This window comes from Chamaea fasciata, unplaced genomic scaffold, assembly GCF_029207755.1.
Source record: "Chamaea fasciata isolate MVZ Bird 193981 ecotype frontalis unplaced genomic scaffold, bChaFas1.0.hap1 SCAF_3, whole genome shotgun sequence".
NCBI classification, from domain to species: Eukaryota; Metazoa; Chordata; class Aves; order Passeriformes; family Sylviidae; genus Chamaea; species Chamaea fasciata.
Genome location: NW_027094088.1, coordinates 89,385,442 through 89,411,776, shown reverse-complemented (window position 1 = coordinate 89,411,776; position 26,335 = coordinate 89,385,442). Strand labels below are relative to the sequence as shown.

Here is a 26,335-nt window from a genome sequence, read left to right as displayed (position 1 = left end):
TTTGCCTTTCTCCTGCTTGCAAACTTGATGGATATGTGAGGCACCAAACACTGATCAGAGCAAGTCAGTTTCTCATTCTCAGAAGCTTTCTGGGATGATGTGAAGGCAACTGTGATAGTGTCATCTTATTCACTATCTGGGAATTACATAACAGCTCTAGGACATGTTAAACTTCTACATCAGCGCACTTTTACATTATTTTGGCAGAGTAAAACAATGAGAATGTGTACTGAATTACTAAAGCAGCTAGGCAGTTTAAATACAATCACAGCAAACAATGGTCAGAAGACACATCGCTAAATGTTTTCTCACAAGCCATAATATTCAGAATGCTAATCCAAGGGTGAAACAATATTAGTTTTTGCCTTAAAGGTTTTAAAAAATCTTGGAATGTTAGGCTTACCTGATTATACAAAAGCATACCTGATTTGGCAACTGCTCTCAATTTTGCAGGAGAAGTCACAGCAGTGATTAAGTTACACAGCAAAGTTCCTCTACTGTTCATTTTTTGCAGTTCAGGTGCCTTTAATGTCCATTCATCTTTTAAATTCTGGTTAAGAAAGACAGTAATTTGTTCATTACAAAACTGACTTCAGACTTAAGAGAATTAGTGTACAGAAAGGAACAACTTTGCTGCTTGTGAATCCATTGCAAAACATACAAAATAAATGGGAATGTAAATGCAGAATGCAAGCCCCCTAGTCCCAATTACTGTGACAGCTCACACCTTAAATCTGTATTTCAGTATTAGTAATAGGTGTCTTATTTCCAACAGCCAGATTTCATTTCTCCTATATAGGCTTACCAAAGTATCTTCCAAAGGTTTCTTTAACTCCTCTGTATTCAGAGAGGGCTGTGCTGCTGGAATTCGTTCTGTTGTCTCTTTTATCCATTTCTTTAATGATTCTACAAGGAGCTCAAAAGAATCCATTTGTTTCTGACAAGACGACACATCCTCTTCTCTAGACAATTAAAGACAAAGGAATGACAGTATTCCTTCTAATAATTAAACCAACAAATATTAGTAATCTGGTTTTATTATTCCTAAATTCAAAGTGTCAAAAAGCTAATTTTTGCTTCTGCTAAGACCATAAGCAGAATGTGCAAAACCATACTGCAAAGGTAACTTCTGTGGAGTCTCTTACAATTTCTCCAGTTCTTCTTTGCAGTTTGGTGCCAAATAGTACTCTAAAGCAATATACACAAGCAGCAATTTACGGTCTATCACAGAGGGGGAAAAGTAGGGTTTTCTTAAAATTGCCAAGAAACCTTTGAATGTCACAAAATTTGAAAAATTACTTATCTTTATGGCCCTTTTTAGAGATCTTGGGCCAGACAGACTAACTACAGAGGCATTTTCAAATCTTTGATCAACTGCAGTATCTTGAGATTGCATACAAAAGGATAGCAGTAATCACAACATTCACACTGTTATTCGCCAAAGTGGAAACACTTTGATTACCCAACTTACTTTTCTTTTATTGTCTCCTCTACCTCTTTGAATTTCTTTGACAAAGCATTTACTTTTTCTAATACCAGTGCTTTATCTCCAGGAAGAGCATGGAATGAAAGTTCTTCAAGAAGCTGCTTCAAAACTTCCAGATCCTTCTTGTGTTGTGCCAATTCTACACTAGCTTCCTGCAAAATAGGATTACATTCTTCATATTAGACTTTACAGTCACTTGTTCAAAACGAAACTCTTGATTTTAGCTAACCATCCAATGCTGGGAAAAAAAAAAACATGCCTTGTGTCTTATTTAATCACTCAGATGGGTTAGACTAAGAACACACAACACATACAAACTGAATGCAACAGTACCTGCATGTATTGAGACACTTCACTAACATCCTTTCTCAGTGCCTCTGTCTCACTTAGTGCCTGGTTCTTCTCATCTAGAAATGATTGAAGTTTTGTTGACAGACCTTCAAATAACTCCACTTTAGTCTTCAATTCCTCCATTTTCATAAGCTTCTCTCTGTGCTTGTTACTTGCAGCAGAAAAGCGTCCTGCAAGTTCACTCATTTTAGCATGCAGTGTGGATGCAGTGGATGGATCTGCTGTTTCCATGAACTTCTTCACTTTTTCATTCATAGTGTTTATACTGCTTTGGCGACCCGCAATGTCTTGTTCTAGCATCTGAAACATACGAGAACTACTTTGTATTACTTGCAACTAAATTTTAAGGAGTGAAATTCATCTCCCACATAAAGCAACAAATCGCTACAGCTAGACCATCAGTGTAATCTATTTCAGCCACAAAAATCCTTATCATCAGTTTCACTTCACACAACAGTCCTCTTTAGTAAGTATTTTGTACCCATAAAAGGTGCCAAGCTAAGATTTTAATTCTTTCTTTAAATCTGAATTATCAAACAAATGTTTCTTTTTTCAAAGAATGTTACTTACAATGCTTTTACTGATAATGTCCTGAATAGCAGCAGAATTCAAAGGCACTTGATCTTGTTCTTTAAGGCTCTTTTCAACTCCTTCCATCCAATCCAGCATTTCATCCAAACCATCCTGCACACTTAGAGATCGTGTCAGAGTTACTTGAAGCTTCTCATTCCTTTCGTTCACAGATTTGGATAGATTGTCATATCTTTCCACAATATCATCTGATAAAGAGAAGATATATTTCAATTTTTTCCTCTAGACAAACTAAGCTTTTAGCTTACTTCACCAGCACTCACCAGTTGAGTCAAAAATTGCTATGTTAAAATGAAGAACAAAAAAGTCAGTTATAGTCAGTAAAAACAGGGAAGCAAAGACCAACCACTCCAAACAGAGCCAAGAAACACACTGGACAAGGGAAATGAGGGAGCAGCATACAGCTGTAGTGTCCAGTGTTAGAAACTGGTTTCCATGTAGCTCTAGCTTAAGACAGCAGTTGACAGTTCCCAAGAAATAAAACAGCAGAGTATTAAGACAGCTCTTCTACAATTATGTCTCTCATGTTATTGTGAGATCTGAGAGGTTCTTCCAGGTGGTTCTTCATTAGACATCCAGCACTTTCAAAATAACTCTCCTGAAGTTATAAGCTCCATGTGCCTCCCATAGAGTTTTATTATCGACTCCAAAGAGTGATGCCACGGTTGTTTTATTTTGTTGTTCTGCAAGTAACTTATGGGATTCCATGAAGAGATAGCTGTGTAATATACAGAGAGCATCTTCAAACTTCAGACAGTGGTGAATGTCATGCTGTGCTACTTCTCACAATTAATAGGAAAGAGTATTAGGTGTAAGTGGTAAGGTTTTGGTGGTGGTAAGTTTTTTTGGCTCATGTGAGAGGAGATCAGTGGCTGCCCCATGGAAGACACAGATGGTTCCAGCCAACTCCAGCTGACCCATTACAGGACACAGCTGAGCTCCTCAGTCAAACTGGTGGTACCACTGGAAAAATGTATTTCAGAAAAGGGAAAATACTGTATGGGACTGCAAAATGAGGGAAAAGAAAGTATGAAAACAGCCCTGCAGAAGTGAAGGTCAGAGAAGAAAGAGGGAGAAGAGCTGTTCCAGGTGCCAGAGCAGAGACTCCCCTGAAGCCTGTGGAGGACAGAGGAGCAGATAACCACACTGCAGTACACAGAAGAGGTGGTTATTTCCTGAAGGAAATGCAATCTACATCCACACTGGAACAATATTAGCCCAAAAGATTTCAGCCTGCAGAGAGGTCCCTCACCAGAGCAGGGGAAACGTGTGAGGAGGAAGCAGCAGCAGAGAAACTACAGAGTGACCACAGGCATCTGTTTCCCATCCACACTGCACTGTTTGGCAGGGAGGAAGGGGGAACTAGTTGGGAAGCAAGGAGTGATAGTAAGCCTGGAAAAAGAGTGGGGTGGAGGATAGTGTTGCTGTAATTTGTCTTTGTTTTGCATTTCCCAAACCTGTTTTATTTGGCGATAAATGAAAGTTCATTTTTGCCAAGCCAAGTCTATTTTGCCCATGACAATAAAAAGTGAGTGATCTCCCTGTATTTATTTCAGCTTATGGGCTTTTTTTCTTTCTTAATTTTTTACCCCCATCCACTTGAGCAAGGGGAGTGAGAGAGAAGTTGGGTGGGCATCAGGCAGCCCACCAAAGTCAAGCCCTTCATAGACAGTTTCTTCAAGTTAGGAGGCAGTAATTCCTAAGCTAAGCAAACTTCAAATAACTGCCTGTAAACAGGTTCCTCGGAGTCATACTTCTCTGGAGAATTTATGATTCTCAGCAAATCACTACCTCTGCTCAGAAATCCCTATTTCTGTAAAAAGAAAAAAATGAAATGGCAGTGAAAAGCATAAGGACCCATGTAGGAGAGAGACCAACAATTAAATTACTGTGTTGTAATGACTTTTGAATCAACAAAACATGGACTTGAACAGTGACATCAGAATGTGGAAGCTCTGTAATTTTTCTCTTCCAGAACCTGCATGCAGACACAAGTGATAAAAAGAGGTTAAGAAAAGCAAATATTTTACCCAGTGTTTTCTGAATCTCATCTTTGTCTGGTGTCAATTCTCCCCTTGTGTCCAATAACACTTCAGCAGCTTTTTTCAGTTTTTCTACAGCAATTTGGTGGTTAGACACTTGTCCCTGAAGAACCTGTAAAATTCCACTATTATCAGTTATGTTTTTCAGTACAGCTGATATTCACAGAAGCAAGACTTGAGATACATCACAGAACCTAAACTTAGTGCTGGGAATAAACTAACTCAATTTGTGACCTCTCCTTAAGAAAATTCTTGACCAGCGGTTATGGCTGCTGTTAACATTCTGGCCCTTGGTTTAGTTCATTCACCACCTTTTTTAGAATAAAACATAAGGTAAAGTCTGACCCAACTTATTTCTTGCATGCAACTTTAAACATGTCTTTTGATTAACTGTTTCTAAAGACCCATTGTACAGACTATTATAAACACTTTTTTCAACTCAGCATCTAAGAACAATTCAGAGGGAAAAGCGTACAATCAACAGCAGCAGTTACACATTCACCAGCACTGGTATTGACAAAGATTCAGGCTGATATTGTAGGACCAAAGGAATAGCTTGAAACAATATTATTGCCTTAACAGCCAGGAACCCCTGAAGCAGTGTGGCTGATTTTTGCCTAGGTTTGTCCATCTAACCAAGGAACACACGTCCAGAGACTAGCCCAGCCATGATTTTCTCCAGTGTCAAAAAAGACAGTAAGGCTGAATCAAGTTTTAATGGCTTTATCTCTCTAGTGTGTATGAGTCCTTTAGGGTAAATAATTTTATATTTATTTTATTTATTTTTAAATTATTTCAGGCCTCTGTGCGAGTGCATGTTTTGATTCACTGGAAGCTTACAGAAGTCCAAAATGAAGGGACATCTCATTTACTTTTTGATATTCATCGATACTTAATGAATACATGAATCAAAAGGTGCCCTGCCAGCACTAAGACGCTTTGTCAGTGCACTCAGAAGTGGTACCCAGAGCATAAGAGTGTGCCAGAGCACAGCACATCATTTTGCTGACCCATTTGACACAATGAGTCTCCAAGAGATCTGAAGAGGCTTAGGCTAGAACTTGTGCAGAGAGAAAGGGGAAGGAAAAAAAAAAAAAAAAAAAAAAAAAAAAAAAAAAAAAAAAAAGAAGTACCATAAAACCTTGTATACTAACAGAAGGCAAGCAAGCTGATGCCAGAGGCAGTGAAGAATATTCTGAAGAACAGTTAATCCCCATAAAAAGATTAGACCTCACCATGCTGCCAAGGTCTGTGTCTAGCTGGATTATCAGCTGCATGTGTTGGCTACAAGGGACAGCTTTAACTTGCAACACCTGACTTCCTCAAAATACTCTTTGTTTTGCTTTCAGTAATTGGCTTGCTTTCTTCAGCCTCCTATTTTTTCTCTTCCTTTGAGTCTTCTGACATTTTGTACCCTTTCCCTTCTTCCCAACGCACAGTCATTGAGTGCTCTTTTGTGTGACAAGTAATCCATGTAGACATTTAATAAAAAGAACCCTAGTACTCACTCCTTTTGTATTACGTCCATGAAAATTTGCATTACAGAGAATATAATTCATTTTGGCATAAGGAACAAAAAGTTTAAATGAATCCTCAAATTGTAATTAGTTTTATTCCTACTCTTCTAGTGCTTGGAAGCACAAATGTACCTAAATGTTCAATTGTTAGGAGTTCACAATTCGCACTTTTAATTTGGTTGTCTTAAACACGGCTGTGATTTGTCTCCTTTTGCTGTCATGCACCGAAGTGCTGGGCATTTCCAGCAGCAAATTTGAAAGATACCACAGATAAAAGTAACTACTGCTCAGGCTGATGTGAGGGAAATGGTTAAAGTATGTACTTTCCAAAAGCCATTGACTATCATTTTTCAATAGTAAACGTGTCTGATCAGCACTGAAACTTCACCAAGCACAGACAAAACAGCGAGAAAATGCCTGACCAGTAGTCTTGCTCACTAAAAACCAAATAGTCTTGCATTTTATTTATAGTATAGGTGATTGAATGTGTTTATGAAAATATAAAAGTCAATTCAAAGATGACAGACTGTATGAAACTTTATATAACTCACCATATACTTGGGTTCCTAAAGCCTTCTCCAAACCTACACTTTATACAGGTATCCAGAGTTTTACTTTCATAAGCTCCATCACTTACTAGTCTTGCCTGTACTAGGATTTACATAAAGTCATGAATTACATCCTCAGTGGCAAAAAATAAAAAAATACTGTTTTTCTGTGCAACACAAATTATGTTAGATTCACTCTCTGCAGGGTATATAGTTTCACTGGGTGAAACTGAAACAGGCAGACAGTCTACTCACATCACACTGTTCACTTGGTATGATCCTTTTCATGATGAAGTAACACGCAAATGTGAACAGAAAAAGAATCAAGAGTCACAGACAACAATCAAATGGACTTCTCTATCTGGAACACTATCCAAACCTTATTCTGATAGCAAACCATAAATCCTTTCTTAGTTCAAAAACTTTCCAGATATCACCCTATCATTTTCTAAGTGATAGAAAACACATCTTGCTTTCACCACTGCTATTGGAATCTTGGTACCCCATTTTTTTCAGCCAGTGCTTTTCAGATATTGCTCTAGACAGGCAAATTTCAGAACCATAGAAGCTGTATGCCCACATGCAAGGCAAGAATTTGGCCTGCAGCCACGTGGATTATATTACATCATCCTGTTTTTCAGACTAAAAAGCAGTTCCTTTTAAAACAAAAGTGCTGCTGCATTTTAAAGCTTTTCACCTTAGTTTCTTCAAGCTGTCTTTGGAGATTTTTGGGATCCACTGCAATTGGCTCTGATAGTTGTTTGTTCACAGCTATTTCAGAGGCCTGGAGACCTGACAAAAGTCCAGATGAAGCATCTTCATAATGCTGGTATTTATCCACCAAGTCTTTAAGGTTATTTCCAAGGATGCTACACTAAAAGAGTAAAAAAAGAAACAAGCAAATATGCAGGCATTAAACTGTGGGTTGCATTTCGTACCAATCTCAAAGTTATACACTCCTCCCTGTAATACTGCATCATTTTTTCCTGCCATCATTTCACTGTCTGATTTCTGAACTAAGACATGACAGCTGGACAGGCTATGCAGGTCTTACCAGTTTGTGCTCCTAAAGGGTGATTTAGGATTAAATCACTGATGCAGATGGGAAACTGGAATCTTATTTGCTGTACTAGCATAGGAAAAACTTCAGAAATAATTTTTGATTCACTGGTATAAAGATTCTTTATCAGAACTCTGGCACCAAATATGTAGAAAGCAAGTGGAAAGCAGAAATGTAGAAACCCTCTGGAAGCTAGAAATCTTTTATAAAATCAGGAGAGATATGAATGGTCATTAAAATACAAACAGTAGAGTACTGTTTTCATAACTACTTTACCTGCATAGTGAATCCAAAGTGATATGGTTCAGTATTGTACATATGCTTTGTTTTATTCACTTACAAACATCATCTGAACAAGACCCTATTAGTCCTATATGTTAACATGCCCCAAAGTGTTTACAGCAAATTGTCACATAAAAAAGTCAGTGAAACCCTTTCAGACTTTCTGGAGATGGTTTCACAAGCAAAATCTGATTGTATCAAGTCAAAATATTTATAAACAGTTACATAAATATTTATATTCTGAACCTTCCAGATACTGTATTTTAGTATTTACAAATTGTACTTGGTCTCCATCTGGTGGGCAGACATAGAACATGCTTATTTATATAACCAGTTAACCAAGAACTGACTTTAGGATTCATTCAACATATAAATCTATAAAATTATGTCTCACACATGTGCAAATACATACAATATATAAGTAAAAGCAATCTAAGGATTCATTAAAGCAAGAAACTTTTAGAAAAGGCAAAAAAGGTTACCACCAATTCATTTACAACTTGGAAAATCTCACCAATTGTGGACAATTTCACTTTTTAGAATTCTGTCCTTAAAGGCAAAAAAGGTCTACTTTGTTCTGCATATTTATTGTCAAATATTTAAAGCATGTCTATTATAAACCTGCTAAATGTATACACGGAAAGGATAGAATTTGGAAAATTGACAAATCAAGTTGTCAGCATGGGATTGTCTATGTGCATAAAAACAAGGTCTCTGAAAAATTTTGCTATGAAATCTTTACATTCACACTCAAAGTAATTCAATAAACCAGCTGGAGGAAATCTGACATGTCAATAGAATTTTCAATTTAGCTTCCCTGTTCATACCAGTTAAGCAGAAAAAGGAAAATGTGCTTCTGTAAATGAACAGCTGTCTTTACAAACCGAGAAAACAAGTTTTACACTGCATTTTTAACCATGCAAATACATGTCTTTATAGAATTTACATTTCTGAGCATGAAAACCGTAAAGAGATAAAAATCTCCAGACAAAGATGGCCACTGTTGCAGACCAACACTGTACCAATGGACATTGAAGCTCTACTAAGGAGTTAGACCCTATGATCTTAGAAAAAGATGAAATAGCACAAAGGCTACTGACAGCAGCTCTCTCTTCCGTGGTTCAATTAATAATTATCTCAAAAGTTTACAGTTCTGGAATATTATCAATATCGAACAACACTTGGTTTTTTGAAAACAGCTGGAAGTTTAGCATGTGAGACTGACTAGTTGATGTTTGTCTAGATCTATCAGGAAGATTCCATATGTGAACCTAGCACAGAGAGCTAGATTATCTTTCCTCTCTAAGGTATATGGAGGATTTTGCACTGCTAATTACTCATTAGTTAGACACTAAGCTGATATTGTTAAGGATAAAATGTTTACTTGGCAGAGCAGCGGAAAATAATTGCTGTCCTTAAATCACTAAGTTTTTTCATGCCTAATGCTGGCAACAAAGGTCACATTGGGATAAACTGTTTCAGGATGCAAATTAAAATTAAAACTTTACTTGCTATTTTTGGCATTCTCTCTCTTTTTACACTAATTTTATTAGTAGGGAGCCCAGTAAATAAACAGTTGTGGAAAATATTGCAAGTAACATATAATAACATTATATACCTGAAAGTATTACAATTTATTTCCACCCCAAAACATTACTCAAGGCATTCTTAGCTGCAACAGTCTCAGAGGCTGTTTAAGGCTGGAAAGAATAATGAAGAACTCTGATCTCATTTCCTCCTTATAACACAAAGTAGAAAGCATCACCCATTTAGGCCTTTAATAGTCTGACACTTGACTAAAGCAGATCTTCTAGAAAAGTATCTTGTTCTGTTACCTAACTTTGAGACACAAAGAATTTACAACTTCTCATAGTGTTTGGTTCATCAACTAGCTCCTGTCTACACAAGCTGCTAAATCAATTACAGCAGTCATTCCTATTCAGTATAAATAAAACTTACCTTAGTATAGAGAGATTTGAAGCGATCTGAAGCTTTATCCAATTTATTTTGCACCTCAGCATATGTAGCTGAAGTATCGATACCATCTTTGTCAACCTTCACACCATCTCTTTTGCTACATGACCTTGCAGCATCCAAAACTCTTTGTCCAGAAATTGTAATATAGCGTAAATCACCTTTGTGAGATATAACATCTTCTGAAAAACTCTTCTGCCTTTTTAGTTTGACCATAATACCACTGAAGTCAGAAGCGCCTGCCTCCAAATTGCCAAGTTCTTGTTCTGCTTGCTGCAGCCACGTTTCAAATTCACTATAGTCTGCATCAAATTTCTCCAATTCTTCCCTTAGAGAATGGGTCAATTTCATTTTTCGTTCTGATTCAGCCAAAGCAGTCTCATACTGAGCCTTCAGCTCTTTCATGTTCCTTTGCATCTTGTCTTTTTCTTCAGGGGTAAGGTAGTGCCCTTGTTTCTCAAGCAGTGCCTGAGCAGACTGAGTTGCTACTATGATAGCCTGCTGCTGGGAAATAATTTTCTCATGTTGAGCCTACAAATAAAAGAAAAAATTACAACCTGCACCTTCTCACATGGTTCCTTAGAAAAGGACATGTAAAACAAACACCAAAATGATAAAAGGCTTTTCTAATTCTCATTTTTTTTTATTATAAACCCCACATTTTTTCAGTAATTTAAGTGAAAGTGTGACTCTTGGTCATCATATTTCTGTGCAGTAAAAAAAATTTTTCAAAACATTCAATGGTAATTTTTGCCAGATGTACAGGCCATGACCACATGGAAATGTTCAAGTATCATTGCAATCCAGTGATACCTGGACGTACATATCACACAAACATTTTCCCCTGTACTTCCAAAAGACAACTCTTTGGAGAAAAATTAGACATTATCAATCGCTTTAACTTTTTTCTAAAAAAATTTAACTTGCTTATTACTTAGCATTTATGATGGTGTACTTAGTGTAATCAAAATTTTCCTAATTCTCTGTCTCAAAATGGGATTTAACAAATAAAACATTCAAAGGTAGGCAACTTTCCTAATCAAAACTCTCGATGTCCCATTACTTATATTGTAGCTGCCATTGCAGACAAGCAGACCTAAAGGAGTAAAAGCATCAAACATAGTAGATACTTTCTTCTTACACTCAATGAACAGAAATTTACTTGGGTTTTGAAATTTCATTTTTCAAAATCCAGAGCCATGATTCTTATCAAATATAGTTAGTTATAAAACAGGTCCAGTTGACATTTAAAATCAAGACACAATCTTCACACCTGAATTTTTCAATCCCATAAAAATATTTAAGTCCAGGAACTAGAAATATATTCCAAATGAAAAACATATTTCAAATATATTTCTTAAAAAAATTCTTCATTCTTGAAGGTCTCCCATGAAAAATAGCTATGTAAAATAAACACTATGTTTTTCTTCCATGAGTACAGTGGCCAATTATTCTGTAGGCACTAGGTGCAGAAATGAACTGTCAAAAAAAGTAGGAGTAAAAATATCATGTACACAAAATCCAATAATCCTATTTGTTTAGGTTGCTTTTGGGTTTTTTTTAAAATAAAAAGGAAATCCAAAATACTATCAGTTACAAGCATAATAATTTTCTTTAAGGTGTCAATCAACTCACACCTAAAGGTTCTTGGTTTCTCAGCTGTAAGTCAGCGAACACCATAAAACTGAACTCTTACTATTTTAACTGCTTCCAACCTACCAGGAAAATCTATTTTTAAAATGCTGCACTGTAATTTTATGTAACTTCACGCTTCTGAAGCCATCAAACACTGCTTTGCCCATGTGTTAAAGTTGTAGGAAATGATAACTGTAATTTCAGTAAACTATTATTTGCAGCAATTTGCAATCAGGATTCACAGAGGATTAAAAGGGGATGAATCATCTGGGTATCACAAAGATTTTTGAAAAAAATCACATAAAGGGTATGAATTTATATTGCTACTTTTTGCAATTTTATTTGCCTGCATCAATTTCTCACTACAAAAAATAAGAGGCTCACCACAATGATTCTTTACGTTTACCTTGCTGAATGTGTCCTTTCTCTTATTTTGCAGGAAACCACTATAGTAACAGCAATAAAGTGGCAAATGTGCAAAACATTCTAACTACTGAAATTCCTACCACTGTGTATTACTGTCTTCCTAGTGCTTGCTCCAAAGCCTATGACCAACAGGATGAGATTTAGTTCACTTGTGTTGAGTAAGGAGTGATACACCTAAATGTTGAATAAACCCAGTAACCATACCTTGACTTTCTGATACTGCTGGTTCAGATTATCATCTATGCTTTTTACTAGTCCATCCACCCGAGTTTCAATATCTTCCTGCATTTCCAGCAGATTACCATTGACATCATCCTCCTCTCCTTCAAAAACTTTCACATCTCCTTCTTCAAAGTGTGTTCCATTCTGTTCTATCACTTGCTTAAATTTCCGTCCATGCTCCGCTTCTTTATCCACATTTGATAACCAATCCAAAAGATTTTCTATTGTGTTTTTACTTTCTTCCAGCTGTTCTATGGCTGCAACCTACATTGAAAATTCACAGTTTCAATTTAAAGATCACAAAATATCAAATAAATATACAAATAAACAACTTAAAATACATTAACATCAAAGAGAACTTTTGATTACTATAGGGGTTGCTGTTTATTTTATAAGAGAATAAACCAATGGCTTATTAGTTACCCAAATGAGATATGATTTTAACCTTTCCAGAGTTTACCAACATGTATTAGGTTTGCTTGGCCAGGTTTTGGAATCAGGGGGGCTGCAGGGGTGGTTTCTCTGAGGAGCTGCCAGAAGCTTCCTCCATGTCCAACAGCCCCAGTGCCAACTGGCTCCAGATGGCCCCACCACTTGCTAAGGCCAAGCCCATCAGCAGTGGTGGTAGCAACTCTGAGATCACGTAGTAAAAGGGTAACAGAAAATGCATGAAAAACAGCAGCCTGAAGAGAGGGGTGAGGATTTGTGAGAGGAACAGCCCTGAAGACTCCAAGGTCAGTGCAGAAGGAGGGGCAGGAGCTGCTGCAGGTGCCAGAGCTGAGATTCCCCTGCAGCCTGTGGTGCAGCCCATGGTGAGGCAGCTGTGCCCCTGAACCCCATGGAGGGACACAGGGATGCAGAGATCCATCTGCAGCCCTGGGAAGACCCCACTCCAGAGCACATGGATGACCAAAGGAAGCTGTGACCCCCATGGAAAGCCCACACCTGAGCAGGCTTGTGGCACAACTTGTGACTCCACGGGGTCATTCCACATACTGGAACACTGTGCCTGAAGGACTGCACCCCATGGAAGGGACCATGCTGGAGCCATTGGGATGGACTCACGTTGGAGTTCATGGAGGACTATCTCCTGTGTGAGGGACCCCACACTGGAGCACAGGAAGAGTGTGAGGAGTCCTCCCCTTGAGGAGGAAGGAGCAGCAGAGACAATACGTGATGAACTGACCACAATCCACATTCCCTATCCCCCTGGCACCAGTGGTGAATGAAGGAGAGAATTCCAGAGCTGAGTTCAGGAACAAGGGAGAGGTGGAGGGGAGGTATCTTTAAGATTTAGTTTTTATTTATTATTATTCTATTCTGATTTGATTGGTAATAAATTAATTTCCCCAAGTCAAGCCTGTTCTGCCCATGACAGCAACTTTGAGTGACGTCTCCCTGCCCTTATCTCAACCCACAAGCCTTTCATTAAATATTCTCTCCCCTGTCCAGCTGAGGGAGGAAGTGATGGAATGGATTTTTGGCATCCAGACAAGGTCAACCTACCACACAAGAGTAAGTTGCACGACTAATACTGTAAGACATGAAAAAGGTTTGAATAAAGGTATGAAATGGTTGCCTAAAAACCTTTTCTGTTTCCTGCTTAATTGCTGTTGTCATAGCTTTATCCAGTTCTTTTTTGGACTCTTCTGCCTTCTGGCTAAGGAGCAAACACTTTGTCTTAGCTTCATTTAGTTTCTGTTCCAAAATAGTCTTGTCTTCTTGTGACAACTTTTCTCCATTCTCTTTCAAGAAGGTTTCAGTATTTTTCACAATCTCTGCCAGTGTCTGGGCACTTGTTCTCATGTCTTTTTGTATCTCCTTTTGATAAAAAAGAAAGCAAATTGGAGTAAGTAAATTATTCATGAGCTCTGTCCAATTAACCTTATTGGAACTATCTCTCTTCTAGGGGTAAGCACCACACTGGTCCTTTCTAGTTGCACATGATACAGTACTTAATTGCAGACAATTATTAAAATCAAAGGCATCAACATCTGACAATGTGGTTGCAGTTCAATCTGTCTTCTATAACTTTTTTTTAAATTGCAAATCTGTTTGCTTACAGTCCTATTCAGACTGAGGCCACTTTCCCCCCGTTGTTTAACAGTTCAAATATTGCATTCCCATATATGCAGAACATATATCTTATTTTTTTTGAAATCAAGACTTAAGTAAGTCTGCTACACTGCAGTTAGTAAAGTGAGTCTCCTGGACTATTCTGGTCCATTACTATCCTAACAGGAAGCTGCTGAAAATAATCTGACTGAATAAAAGTCAGAAAACTATAATCATCCTTCCTGGGTGAAAGTTTTCCTGTATTTCTTGGGTTTGTTCAGGCCAGAAACAGCACACTTTTTTTTTTTCTTCTATTGCAATCAATCACAATATTTCAGTCTCTCAAGAATGCTTACTTCCATTGAATTTCATAAAGGACAGATCTTTAGTTTTAATTTACCCAAAGTGGTTCTCCCAGTCAGCCTCCCAATTATCTGAGAGGAGCTTTAATTGTAATGATTACACTGTTGAATACATTCTCCCAGTTACTGAAACAATGACATTTTCCACCATTTTATGCAGTGTAACAATCTTGGAGATGCAAGACAGAACATTTGATCCTCATTCTAGACTACAGATTTTGCAGAAATTGTAGAATATAGCAGCTAAAACTGCAGCTCATTTTAACACTTCTGCAAGTGCATTAGAAAGTTTTTCCTGGGGACCCTGTATCAAGGAAAGCTTCTCTTGTGACTAAGATCTCTGTGCTCCCTTTCAAACAGTGCACTGAGGATGAAAGCTCTGACTTGATCTAAAAAAGATTGGTTTTAACCCTCATTCCCTCCTAAGACACACTTTTTGAAATCAGAAATCAGTCCGAAAATGACAACTAGTCTGCTAGGCAGTCACAAACAGCTGATGGGGAAAAAAAAAAAAAAAAAAAGAGGTACATGCTGTATCAGTTTTTCACTCCCCATGAGTGAAGGTCATCAATTTCTTCACTCCCCATGAATTTAGGCCATAAATCCTTAAGACAGGTAAGAGATATTAAAAGCTACCCCAGGGATACCTTTATGATTGACTGACTGTAAGAAAAACTTTGACAAACTAGATGCACTACTTTAAAGATAAGTAAAGCAAGGCAAGATGAATAAGGAAATTTCTCCTTTTACAGAGAGTTGGAGTTCTACAGGATAGTAAACTAATACTAGGAGGAGGAAGAAGAGGAGTACCCAATCCTTCAGTCCTTTAACTGTCATAAACTCAATATGTATCAGGACAGAGTAAAAGTTTATAGGCGGCTGGATACAGCTGAAGAGCAAGGAGAGCAAACAAATTAAAAGGGGTTTGCTACACGAGGACACCAAAGAGTGCAAGAAACACTAATAAGAACTAGAATTCAAAACAAAACAAGAATGAAGCAATGGAAGGCCTCAGGCAAGAGAAAATGTTGCAGCAAAATTTTTCTAAGTACTCTGACAGGAATAAATACTTCCTCATACCAGTTAAAAAGCTGGCTAAATTATTTTAGGATAAAAAACATATGTGATTTTATCAGATGCAACAAGAACCAATCCTAAGCTAATATAGTAACAAAAATTCATGCCTGCTTCAAGAGTACTTCTTGAAGTGTGTAGCACATACTCCCTATTCTAGTGTCTCCTCATTTGGAAGTTTCTCTTCTCCCACTGGCACGTACTGGAGTATCTTCACAGGCAGCAGTTTAAACGCATGCCGCTAAGCCATTGCTTTTGGTAGGTCCAACAAATCTATTTTATTGTCCTCTCACATGACAAGCCTTGTTACCCAACAAAAGAGTCAAGTCACTTTCCTCTGCACTCAGCCTTCTTTAACTGCTCTGACGGGAATTGTGCATACCTCCTGTTTGGTCTGGTATTGTTCCAGCTCAGCCTTGCTGTCTCCAATAACAAGAGACTGTCGCTGCCCGATGAGTCGATTTTCAGTCTGTGTAAGCAAATCACAGATCTCCTGCAGTTTCTCTTTGCATTCCTGCTGCCGCTCGGCCACATCCTATATTAGAGCCAAGTGCAATTGAACAATAAGACAAAAAATCCTCACTTCAGGAACCAACACTCTCACAGATATTAGAAATCTTTGAACACCAATATTGCAAAGCAATAACTTTAGAAGTATGCTGTAAACATGATAGCAGTGGTACAAAGAGCAAGATGAACGTACAGAAGTTATGAATAAACCTCAAATATGTTGTAAGTAAAAGAGACCATGTTTGATGGAATTGCCCAATAGAAGTCTGGCCATGCACATATGTGAAGGATGAAATCTCCAAACAACAGGAGTGAAAATCCAGTCTCTTAACCACTTGAAACCTGTGATAAACACTATTAATTCTGAAAAAAAGGACATCAAAACAGAGGTTAGTTGTGAATGTGAGTTAGCTCTTTTTGGTAAGCGTAACATGTTACCTGAATAGAAACTGTGGACTTCTTAAGCAGTAGAGAAGAACAAAACATGCAAGCTCATTATTGTGACAAAGTCTTAGAAAACTTATCCGTGCCTTTCCTATACTCAATTTTATGCTTCTTTCACAAAATATAGTAGAAAGAAATGTTCTTGGAATGGCAAAATATAGCAAAGTCTTCAGAATACTAAAGCACTTTTAATTACACATAAACTAGGGGCTGAGGGGGTGATTCTGAGTCATAACAGTGCTGCTGTGAGAGGAGAGAAGGTGCTGTTAAGCTGCAGCATCTTATCAGCCTCTTTTGACTCTACAAAGGCTGCTTACACTTGCCAGCTGCAGCCGTGCCAGCTGAAGTAACTGGCCCAACTTGACTCACAGTTTTCCCAGTGCCCACTCCTAGAACTGCAAGTATTTTGGCTGATTTACTCATGTGTTTGTCCCTTTAACCCATCTCAGTCAAAACAATCCACGATACACGGATTTTAACAAATCTGGCTCTTGGACTAGGAAGATCTAGAGAAAAAAACACATAAGCAGATGACCTGGCAAACGAAAGGGAAAGAAAATCTTCAGCAAGACCAAAGTGTTATGCAATGGTGCAATAGCAAATTCAATGATCAATATAGCTCAGATCAATTACTGATATAGTTGCGGAAGAAACAATACTTGTGAGAAACCTCAAGTAAATTTCTCTCATTGCTAGAAAGAGCAGACCAGTGTCAGTTCTTAATCTAATATGCTGTTTCTGAGTGTATACCAAGACAAAAATAATAATTCACCAAATTTCATCAATATCATCTTTGTAGAACTACAAATATATCTGTAGTAAAAAGGGAAATGATAAAAATACACTCAATAATGCATGCTGGTATTAAAATTCCTCATCCATAGACAGAAACATTCAGCACACATTTACACAGAGAGGCAAACCTTCTGATCACCCAGCTCCCGCACTGCCTGTAACTGAGTCTCTAAACATTCCACTTGAGAAGTTATTGCCTCCTGTGCTTCCTGAAAAGATTTCTGGGTGGTGTTTAAGAGCCTCAGCAGCTGTTTGCTCTGATTAGGAGAAAGATCTTCAGCATGTTCAGAAATGAAGAACTGAACATCAAACGCAGTGGACTCCAGTTGCATTTTTTTACAGCTGAGCTCTGCAGCACTGTTCTGTAAATAAAGTGAAGGGAATTACTAGCAACAAAGAAAAATTGAGTACAAATAAACCACAAGTATCCCTACCATCTCTTCTTAGCTCCTATTCCAAAATGTTTTTGGTAGACAGTTTAGCCATGAAAAATCAAAACTCCGAATCATACTGATACATTCAGATATGACATTAGAACTTGGTCATGGTTTGCCTCAGGACAGCTTGTGTCCAAGTAATAAAAAAATGTGATCCTGTACATCTCTATTTCTTTGCTCTCTCATGGATGTTTGAAAACTGACTGACTTTCAACTCTAAAAGATTCATGGTAGGTTAGATGTAACATTTCTAGGTTCTAGCTGTGAAGATACAGAAATTTTAAAATATATACTTGAAATTATTTCTATTCTTAACTCGACAGCAACAATGCTACTATTTCTAGCAATGTGGGAAATTCTGCCAACAGCTACATACTGTGGAGCCCCCTATGACCATACCAATTCTCTGGAACTCTATTTAAGCACATTAAAACAACTAAAATAGTTTTTATTATTCATACATGTAGGAGTACATGAACTTGACTAAAAATTTGATCAGCTTTGTTTCCCATTACTCATTTTATGGAGTGTGTAATGAAGACATCTTTTTATCTTTTCCCATCTTCTGTTCGCACATACAATTCATTTGGAAGACAATTAGAGTTCAGTAAAGATTCTGAACTCAAAGCATAAAAATTCAATTTTAATCACTGAAATATCTGTATTATAAATTAGATTTCTAAAAGGCTCAGATTTATTGCAACAAATGTAAGTAGAACCAATAGCTTTCTCAGCAATCCTAACTCTGTGAAATTTTTTTTTGCAAGTGAAAAAGCAAATCAACAAGATTTTATTACTGGATTATCAAATGGTTGTCTTCTTAAGTAATTACTTCTAGTCATCTCTTTAGACAACAGAGGTTATTGAGAAAGAATAATAAAAAAAAATCTAATAATTAATGATACGGAGCAACTTTTGCCAGAAGCATCAACACCTGCCATAGAGCACTTACTTTAAATAGCTGTAAACTCTTCTCCATCTCTTCCATATCATTAGTATTCATGGTGAAGTTATTAATGATTTTATTGTTCTCTGTGATCCAGTCTGAAAATCTCTGCATTTGGTTTAAAAGTTGCTGGTGTAATCCTGCAAGCTTAGACTAGAAAGGGAAGTTGTATATTTATTTATGCTCGTGGAGTCTAGTAACATTTTCTACCACATTAAATTGAATCATGTTGTATCTTTATACTAAGATAAAATAAAGAAAAGCCAAATACATTTATTTAAGCCCAATTACCTTGAAGAAAATCAAGGTAAACACATACCATTTCCAAGTCAACAGCGCAGACTATTTGTTTTGCTCTTTTTGAAGATCTATCACAGACCACCAAAAATGCTTCCTGCAAAGAGTCATAGCTTATCTTTAGCTCTTTAAGTTTCTCTTCTGGAATATCCCTGTTACAAGACTTTAAGAATTCTTCTGCCAACTTCATGTCCTTTTTTAGGATAATTGCAAAGGTAGCCAGTCCTGATTCAAATGTCTACAAAGACAGTATATCAAAAATGAATCGTTACAAGGAAAAATGTTTAAATCTAAATTGCTTTAATAACATTTTAAATCTCTCTTTAAACCCAAGGGCTATTTCTAGCACCCATCACTGAAATACAAGCATAAAGAACACTTACCTCTAGCTGTTCCAGTTCAGCTTTTAGTATTTCCAGGCTGTTACTAATGGGCTGCTGTTTATCTAGGTGGTTTTTCATGTCTTGAAGCACTGCCAAATGGTCTCGCATTTTCTCTGTTAACTTTAAATATTGCTGTACTCCATCAAACTGCAAATGAGTTTTAAAAATAAGAAAATATTTTCCAAACTGACTTGAAAATAAGTAATGAAAGTCCTTGGGTTTATTATGATTTATTTTTAATTTACAATCTAATTTTTCAACGATTTTTCTAGTTCAATTTTTCTTTCCAGCACTCGGAAAGATCCATACAATTCCATTAACACAGGACACTGAGCACATATTCTTGTTACTTACCATGCTAGTGGGCGTGTCTCCCAAGACTGCTTCTTTTGTTTTCAAAACAGGCTCAGTCAAGCCTTTGGACAGGCTTTCTCTCTTCCCATGCTCCTGATCACTTTTCCAAGTAGTAGTTGTGTTATCTGCCAATGTTTTCTCTTCATCAATTTCTGATCCAAGCTCTGGTTGTTCTGTTGAGGAAAGAGAATAAAGCCCATCTCCTTTGCCTTTACCCTCATGCTCAGTGGCTATACCAGCAACCTGTGAGCTCATAAGCAAACCACTTATCAGCTCCTCTAACTTGCTTGTATTTTCATCCCCAAGAGAGATTTGAAAGATTTCCAGAAGTTCAGTGCTGGTAAGCTTGGGAACAGGAGTTTTTGTGTCTGTTTCACTCTTCCTTTCATCCAGATCAGCTCTCTTTTGCTTGCCGGATTCCTGCTTCAGAATATCATGAAGAAGATCAGGACTTCTGCAATCAGGCCAAAGCAGTGAAGGAGGGTCACTGTCCTTGGGCTCTGGACACAGTGTGGTGACCATTAATGCAGTTCTAACAGCATTGCTTATTTGCTTCAGATTTGACCCACCAGACATTTCACTCGCAAGCTGGGTGCTTCTAACCATCTTAAGTAAATTTTGCATTAAAGTTCTGGTATCCGAGTAACTTAGGGGTTCATCTTCCTGCTTGCAGTAAACATGTCCCATTTTCAATTTCCTTTGAAATAAATTCTCTAAGCCTTCTATTAGTGAGTCAGAGACATCTGCTGATTGTGAAACACCTTCCTTTACTTGAAAATCTTTGCAGGGTCCCATGTCTTGTTGCGATGACTCCATGGACATTTGTTTTTTGAAACCATTTCCAAAGGAGGAAGTCTCACTGAACATGACATTTTCTCCCTTTGTGTTTTTCATGATCTCATGTTTGTTCTGGTCACCGTAATTCAACTTAGTCCCTATGCTACTCAGAATTGCAGAAGAAACATCAGTGGTATGGGTATGTCTCCCAGTAGGCAGCACTTCACTTCCATCCCCTAATTCTTGGGCATCCTCAATACTTCCGAAAGCATATGGTTTTGTGGGGGAAATTTCACTATCATTGCTGCTTTTGTTTGCTGGAATGTCTTTAAGAACATTGTCAGTATTTTGACAGTTAAGTGTCTCTGTTTCTTTAGTTATGCTAATCTCCTTTGGTTTCACTGTATCAGGTGGGGGAAAAGAGTAAGTACTAAAATCACTTGAATTAATTTCTTCTGTATTTAGCAGAACATCTTTTTCATTCCGTATACTCTTTTCCCCTCTTTCCATGTCCTCAAAACAGAATTCAGTTTTATTGAGTTGTGAATGGCCACCTTCTTCTATGCATGTTGTATGTTGTTTTAAAGAAGCAGAAATGTTAACATCTCTCTTAAATTCATCTGATCTTGCATCTTGAATGTCAAGAAAAGCTTGATCAACATTTACTTTTTCTTTAGTTGCAACAGGAGTTTCTCTAGCAGCTTTAATTACTGTTGCATCAAATATTTCCCCAAGGTTTTCCATCTGAATGGGACTATTACTTAGCCCCATGACATCACACTCCTCCATCATATTTACTCTCTTTTTATTTTCTGTAAGAATTTCAAAACCCCTTTCTATTAGACCATGCTTCCAACTGGTGACTGGATGTATTGGGTCCCTAAGTGAACTGTTATCACTCACATAAGGGGTATTAAGGATTTCATTGTCCAACTGGAATGAACTTTCCTTTAGTTGTTCCATATAACGTAATGCTTTTTCCTCTGCAAGTAGTGCTTCTCTCTGTCCATGATTTGAATCTAATATTTGCATGTTATTGTTGTCTTTATTCATGCTATCAGTAAAGCATTCTGAGAGAAGCAAATTTGTCCAGGTATTTTGGTCATCATCAGTAGCTTGCTGTAGGCAAGCTGTCACACTGATGTCAGATTTCACAGTACCATCAAGAAGCTCAGAACCTGGAACCCTAAACTGTATTTCATTATTCTCTTCACTCTTAGTGGACATCCATTTATTGTCAAAGGTATTTTCAGACTGAATAGGCTCCGTAGTACCTTGTGGCATGTGTTCACTTTTGACACAAATCCCATATTCATCTTCTGTTTCCTGCTGCCTGTCTCCCTCGCTGGTACATGAAAGACTAACACATCTTTCTTCAGAAATATTTGACATTGATTCACATATTACTGAGGATAGTTTTCCATTTTCATGGCTAGACTGGAATTGCAAAGTACACGCTGTCTTGTGGCCTAAAGAATAGCAACAGTCATCACTATTCTGATTGTTTTCACTGCTCCTTTCTACATCTTCTACAGAAATTAACAGCTGGTCACCTTTACTTATACATTGATGATGTGAATAAAAAATACCCATTTCATCTTCACTGTCAGAATCAGTGTCAGAGTCATCATAACTATCCTCTTCCTCATAATCTTCCCCCTGCTGTGTACCTTCAGATTCCTCCTCACACAGGTCACCTTCTTCTTTCATTTCAACTTCCTCATTCTTGTCTTGTACATCTGTTTCATACATATTCCTTAAATAGCTCACGTCTCCTTCCTTTCTTCCTTCACTCTCACCTGTAACTGGTAACACTTGCTCCTTCTCTCTAAAACCCTCTGTTCTTTCCCTTTCTTCAGGGATTTTTTCCATGGTTTTGGCATTTGCAGAAGCTGTAGTTATGCTCTCAGGTTGCCCTTTCACATTTACATGAACATTCTCTCCAAACTTAGCTGCAAGTTCTTGAAAAGAGCTGATCTCTTCTCTTACGGTTATTCGACCACCTCTCTCCTCCAGAAAACCTAATGGAACTGATCTTCCAGCCCATTTTGGCTCGGGTGAATCATCATCCCCCAGCTGCAAGGTATCAAACCCCTCATCGCCTTGAGAAGTGTCAGAGGAATCATCATCATCATCCATTTGTGGAGTATCATAGACATCGCTGTCATCATCATCTCCCTGCGGTGTTTCATAGGCATCATCATCACCATCATCCAACTGAGAGCTGTCCTCTTCAGAGGCCACCTCACCACATTCCTGCTGCAAGCAGTTGCTCTCAAGCTGTGGGATGCCATCACCCTCCTCTACTGATGAGTCAGAACTACTGTCACATGGCAGTAACTGGTGGAATATAAGATCACTTTCTTCTACTGTCAGCCTTTGTGCTGTGCTGTTACTGTCCCCCAGAGGTGATCCATCATGTATGACAGTATCACCACCCAAAGAAAGCCTATGGTGCATGTCTATGCTGTCTTGTAGACACAGTTTATTCTGAAAATCAGTACACTCCTCCAGGGATGGCCTTCCATGGATATAAAGACAGTCCTCTAGGGATGGACCTGCATATTCCTGTAGAAGCTGTGCACCGTATCTGCTGTCTTCAGACTCTAGCGTGACACCACACTGACTAACCAATTCTTCTGGAAGTCTATATTCAGTGTCTGCATTGATGGATGAACCAAAACTTCTCTGAAAATTATCTTTCTTGCTGTTATCCAGTACTGTTCTGCTACCTTCAGCTTGAAATATGTGAGGCCCATATTCCGTGCACTTTTCCAGCTCCCTCCATGTTTTGTTATCTGACAAATCATTCACGCTCACGGAATTTTGTAATGTTTTATCATGCATGTTTTCATTATCCAGATGGTCTTCCACACTAATCTCTTCTTTTGCTGTTTGTGCTAAAAGTCTTGTATTTGAGTCATTTGGAAGATATCCTTCCATGCTTCCTGAATTTTTCTGCTGGCTGTTATGTTTACAGAGTTCTGTCCACTCAGAAATCTCAAAAAAACCTCTGAGTTCATTTCTCTTCATGGGATTTTGAGTGGTGCTTACTACATTTCTGAGTTCTGCAGGGACAGTTAACAGCATCTCCTGTGTATATTCTGATTGCTCAGTACCAAGAGTATTGCAAACATCTGGCCTGCACACATGGAGATCTTGTGAAGATACATAATTCTCAAAATCATCAACTTGATTACATTTCCTGTTATCACAAGAATTCTCAGCACCTGAAAGATCACCCTGAACACTGTCTGCTGACTTTAGGTGAATTCCTTTTGAGCTTACATATTTGTTACTATACTCCATTTCTGACACACCAGCATTGTACCCAGCACTATCACCTTCCAGCAACATACTGATGACTTCTTGCAGTTGTCCATCATGTAACAAAAGTCTCTGTCCAGTGTTTGCATCCATATAACTATTTACCATCAGGTAAGACATGAATAGTTTCTTAACTTGATCTAGATTATGACATACAGGGTCTTCTGTGCCAGAATCTTCATGTTCCCCCTCACAGTCATGAAAAACAGATGGCAGAAATTCGTAAGTTGATAACCATTTTGCAGCATTTTTACAAGGGGACTTTAATTCTTCTACATTGGGCATTTTATCTGGCAAAGACACATTGGTCAAAACAGATACAGTATTACTGTCTATTATCCCTGATTCTGCAGCCTTGTCAAGACTGATTACTTCACAAGTTTCTGGAATGTAAAGTGCAGCTATTTTCTTTCTATCATTCAGTATTTTGAATGCCAGCTCATTTGTAATCATATCTTGGTGCAAAGAGGTTGATACTGGGAATATTTCACCAGTGTGAGGCCAAATTAGTCCCACAAAGCCTCTCTGTGCTTCTAATACCAGCAGAGCACTGGTAGATGATATTAAGTTGCATTGCACAGCTTCATCAACAGTCAAGCGTTTTCCTGAATTTTGACAAAGGATTCCACCAGTCTGAACCTGATGTGTGAGGATCCCGCAAGCAGTGTCCTGATCTATCATCCCTTGTCTCATGGCCTCTTCCACAGTCATTTGTTTCCCTGAGTCAGGGTCAATGATACCTCCAGACATTAACTGAGCACCCAGTAGCCTGAACATTGTTTCCTTGTCAATAAGCCCTTCATGGGCTGCCCTCAAAATAGTTACCTTCCTTCCACATTTGAACACAATTCTCCCCTTCTCTTGTGGTTTCACAGGTAGGAGTCTTAACCCTGTTGCTTCATGTATTATGCTTCTATGAACCATCTGTTCAAGAGAAATTTTCTCAGCACAGTTTGGGTCTATGAGATCTTTACACGTATCTTGTCTTTCCAGGAGTTTTGAATATAATGTTGGAGAAATGAGATTTCTCTGGAAAGCATTCTGCAAAGACAGCTTTTCTCCAGTAGATGGCAAAATCAAATATCCACTTGAAAGCTGATTCTCAAGAATTTTAACAGCCAGAGATTCTGAAATCAGACCTTGTTCTAAAGCTGAAACAACTGGAATATTTGCTAATGATGATTCTAACAGAAGCTTCTTTGCATTACTTAATTCTTGCAGCTGCAACACAATCTGCTCATCAATTAAGGCATGGGCTTTAGCTTCTTCCAAATCATAACACACTCCTAATTCTGGAGAAATTATTCCAGAAAGAATTAGCTGATTCTCAAGCAATCTAATTCCAGTGTCATAGTCAAGAAAACCTCTTAAAATAGACTGAAAGACTGAAAGGACTTCTCCAGTTGTTTTGTCAACAACACCAGCAATGACTTTATTCACCTAAAAGGGAATATAAAAAAAAAGCCATCATCATTTTTTGGACTGTATGCTTAAAGTTTTCTTCTGTTTTGAATGCATGAGAAGCATAAAAACACATACTTACCAGACCTGGAGGAATGTGGTGAATGTTAGCAGCTCAAATGCGCAAGTGATCTATGTCAGTCATTCAACAGCACACGATGTGATAAAAGATTTTAAACCAACATGCATCTGTGAATTGAAAACCTATGCTTTGCATACATAAATAGGGTTAGTGAAAGACAATAGAAGAAATGATTGCAGAAAGGCCAAATAGAACATATACCTGAAAGGCACATTTTCATGCTATAAATGTCTGTGAAAGGTTAGAATATTTGGAAACAGTATGTGATTCAACACAACCATGCTATTCATGTTTACAGCATACAGCATTTCTGTATATACACTCAACAATATGGAATCAGATACTCTAGCACCAAATATTGCATTTAGTTTGTATGGAAAGCATGAAGTCAGTTTGGCAACATTATTTGAACTCATTACACAGACTCTGCCTCTGTATGTGTATGAGAATACTTACTCCATATTTAAGATTAATATCCATTAACAAATATATCCACAGTGTCTCAGAGCTAATTGTATTATGTCCTCCCATTTTCATACCCAGAAAAAAATTTAAGAAAAACTGAAAGTAGATAATTTCTAGGACATTTCTGAGTGATATATGGGAGAGATTAACATGTTATTTTATGGTGTCGTTTTTGCAGCAGAAACACAGACTTATCTAGCAGTCAAAGAATGGTTTTTAAGAGAAGAGTTAAGAGATGAATGATTTGCTTATCTTTCTTCATGCAAGGCACACATTATTAAGACTTTTCACAAACGAAGTCTGATGAATAGAATGCTCATGGGCACAGTATTTCATAGCAAATACACAACACCTTCAGTCAATTAAATAACAGGTTCTGTCCACACGCTGTTAATTGCAGCTTCTTCTTTTGCTGATCATGTGTGGCTTGAA

At 37.8% G+C, this 26,335-nt stretch overlaps 2 protein-coding genes across 10 annotated transcripts in view; both read right to left on the bottom strand.

Moving 5' to 3' along the window:
- The window catches only part of DST (dystonin), a 289,675-nt gene that overhangs the window by 85,929 nt on the left and 177,411 nt on the right, over positions 1–26,335 (bottom strand). For all 9 annotated transcript variants that reach the window (XM_066179759.1, XM_066179751.1, XM_066179753.1 and 6 more), the window contains 11 exons: positions 16,008–16,160; positions 13,722–13,955; positions 12,117–12,398; positions 9,837–10,382; positions 7,233–7,409; positions 4,459–4,582; positions 2,408–2,616; positions 1,820–2,137; positions 1,472–1,638; positions 806–962; positions 424–550 (listed from right to left, as the gene is read on the bottom strand). In XM_066179759.1, the coding sequence (XP_066035856.1) occupies positions 424–550; positions 806–962; positions 1,472–1,638; positions 1,820–2,137; positions 2,408–2,616; positions 4,459–4,582; positions 7,233–7,409; positions 9,837–10,382; positions 12,117–12,398; positions 13,722–13,955; positions 16,008–16,160 (2,494 nt within the window). The remainder of the gene's footprint in view (positions 1–423; positions 551–805; positions 963–1,471; positions 1,639–1,819; positions 2,138–2,407; positions 2,617–4,458; positions 4,583–7,232; positions 7,410–9,836; positions 10,383–12,116; positions 12,399–13,721; positions 13,956–16,007; positions 16,161–26,335) is intronic.
- Positions 17,458–24,820, bottom strand: LOC136287232 (dystonin-like). Its single transcript, XM_066179761.1, has 6 exons — positions 24,721–24,820; positions 19,792–19,964; positions 19,438–19,584; positions 19,077–19,292; positions 18,764–18,910; positions 17,458–17,736 (listed from the first exon to the last, which is right to left on the bottom strand). Exons 1-6 carry the CDS (start codon positions 24,731–24,733, stop codon positions 17,485–17,487), a joined length of 948 nt encoding a protein of 315 aa, XP_066035858.1. The 5' UTR covers positions 24,734–24,820; the 3' UTR covers positions 17,458–17,484.

Bases quoted from the DNA above. Each gene is read 5' to 3' on its own strand.
- LOC136287232 (XM_066179761.1), bottom strand. The intron at 19,585-19,791 runs GTAAGTAACAAG...ACTCATTTGCAG, and splicing joins GAGACACGCCCACTAGCATG to TTTGATGGAGTACAGCAATA. The intron at 19,293-19,437 runs GTAAGTGTTCTT...CTGTCTTTGTAG, and splicing joins CTGAACTGGAACAGCTAGAG to ACATTTGAATCAGGACTGGC.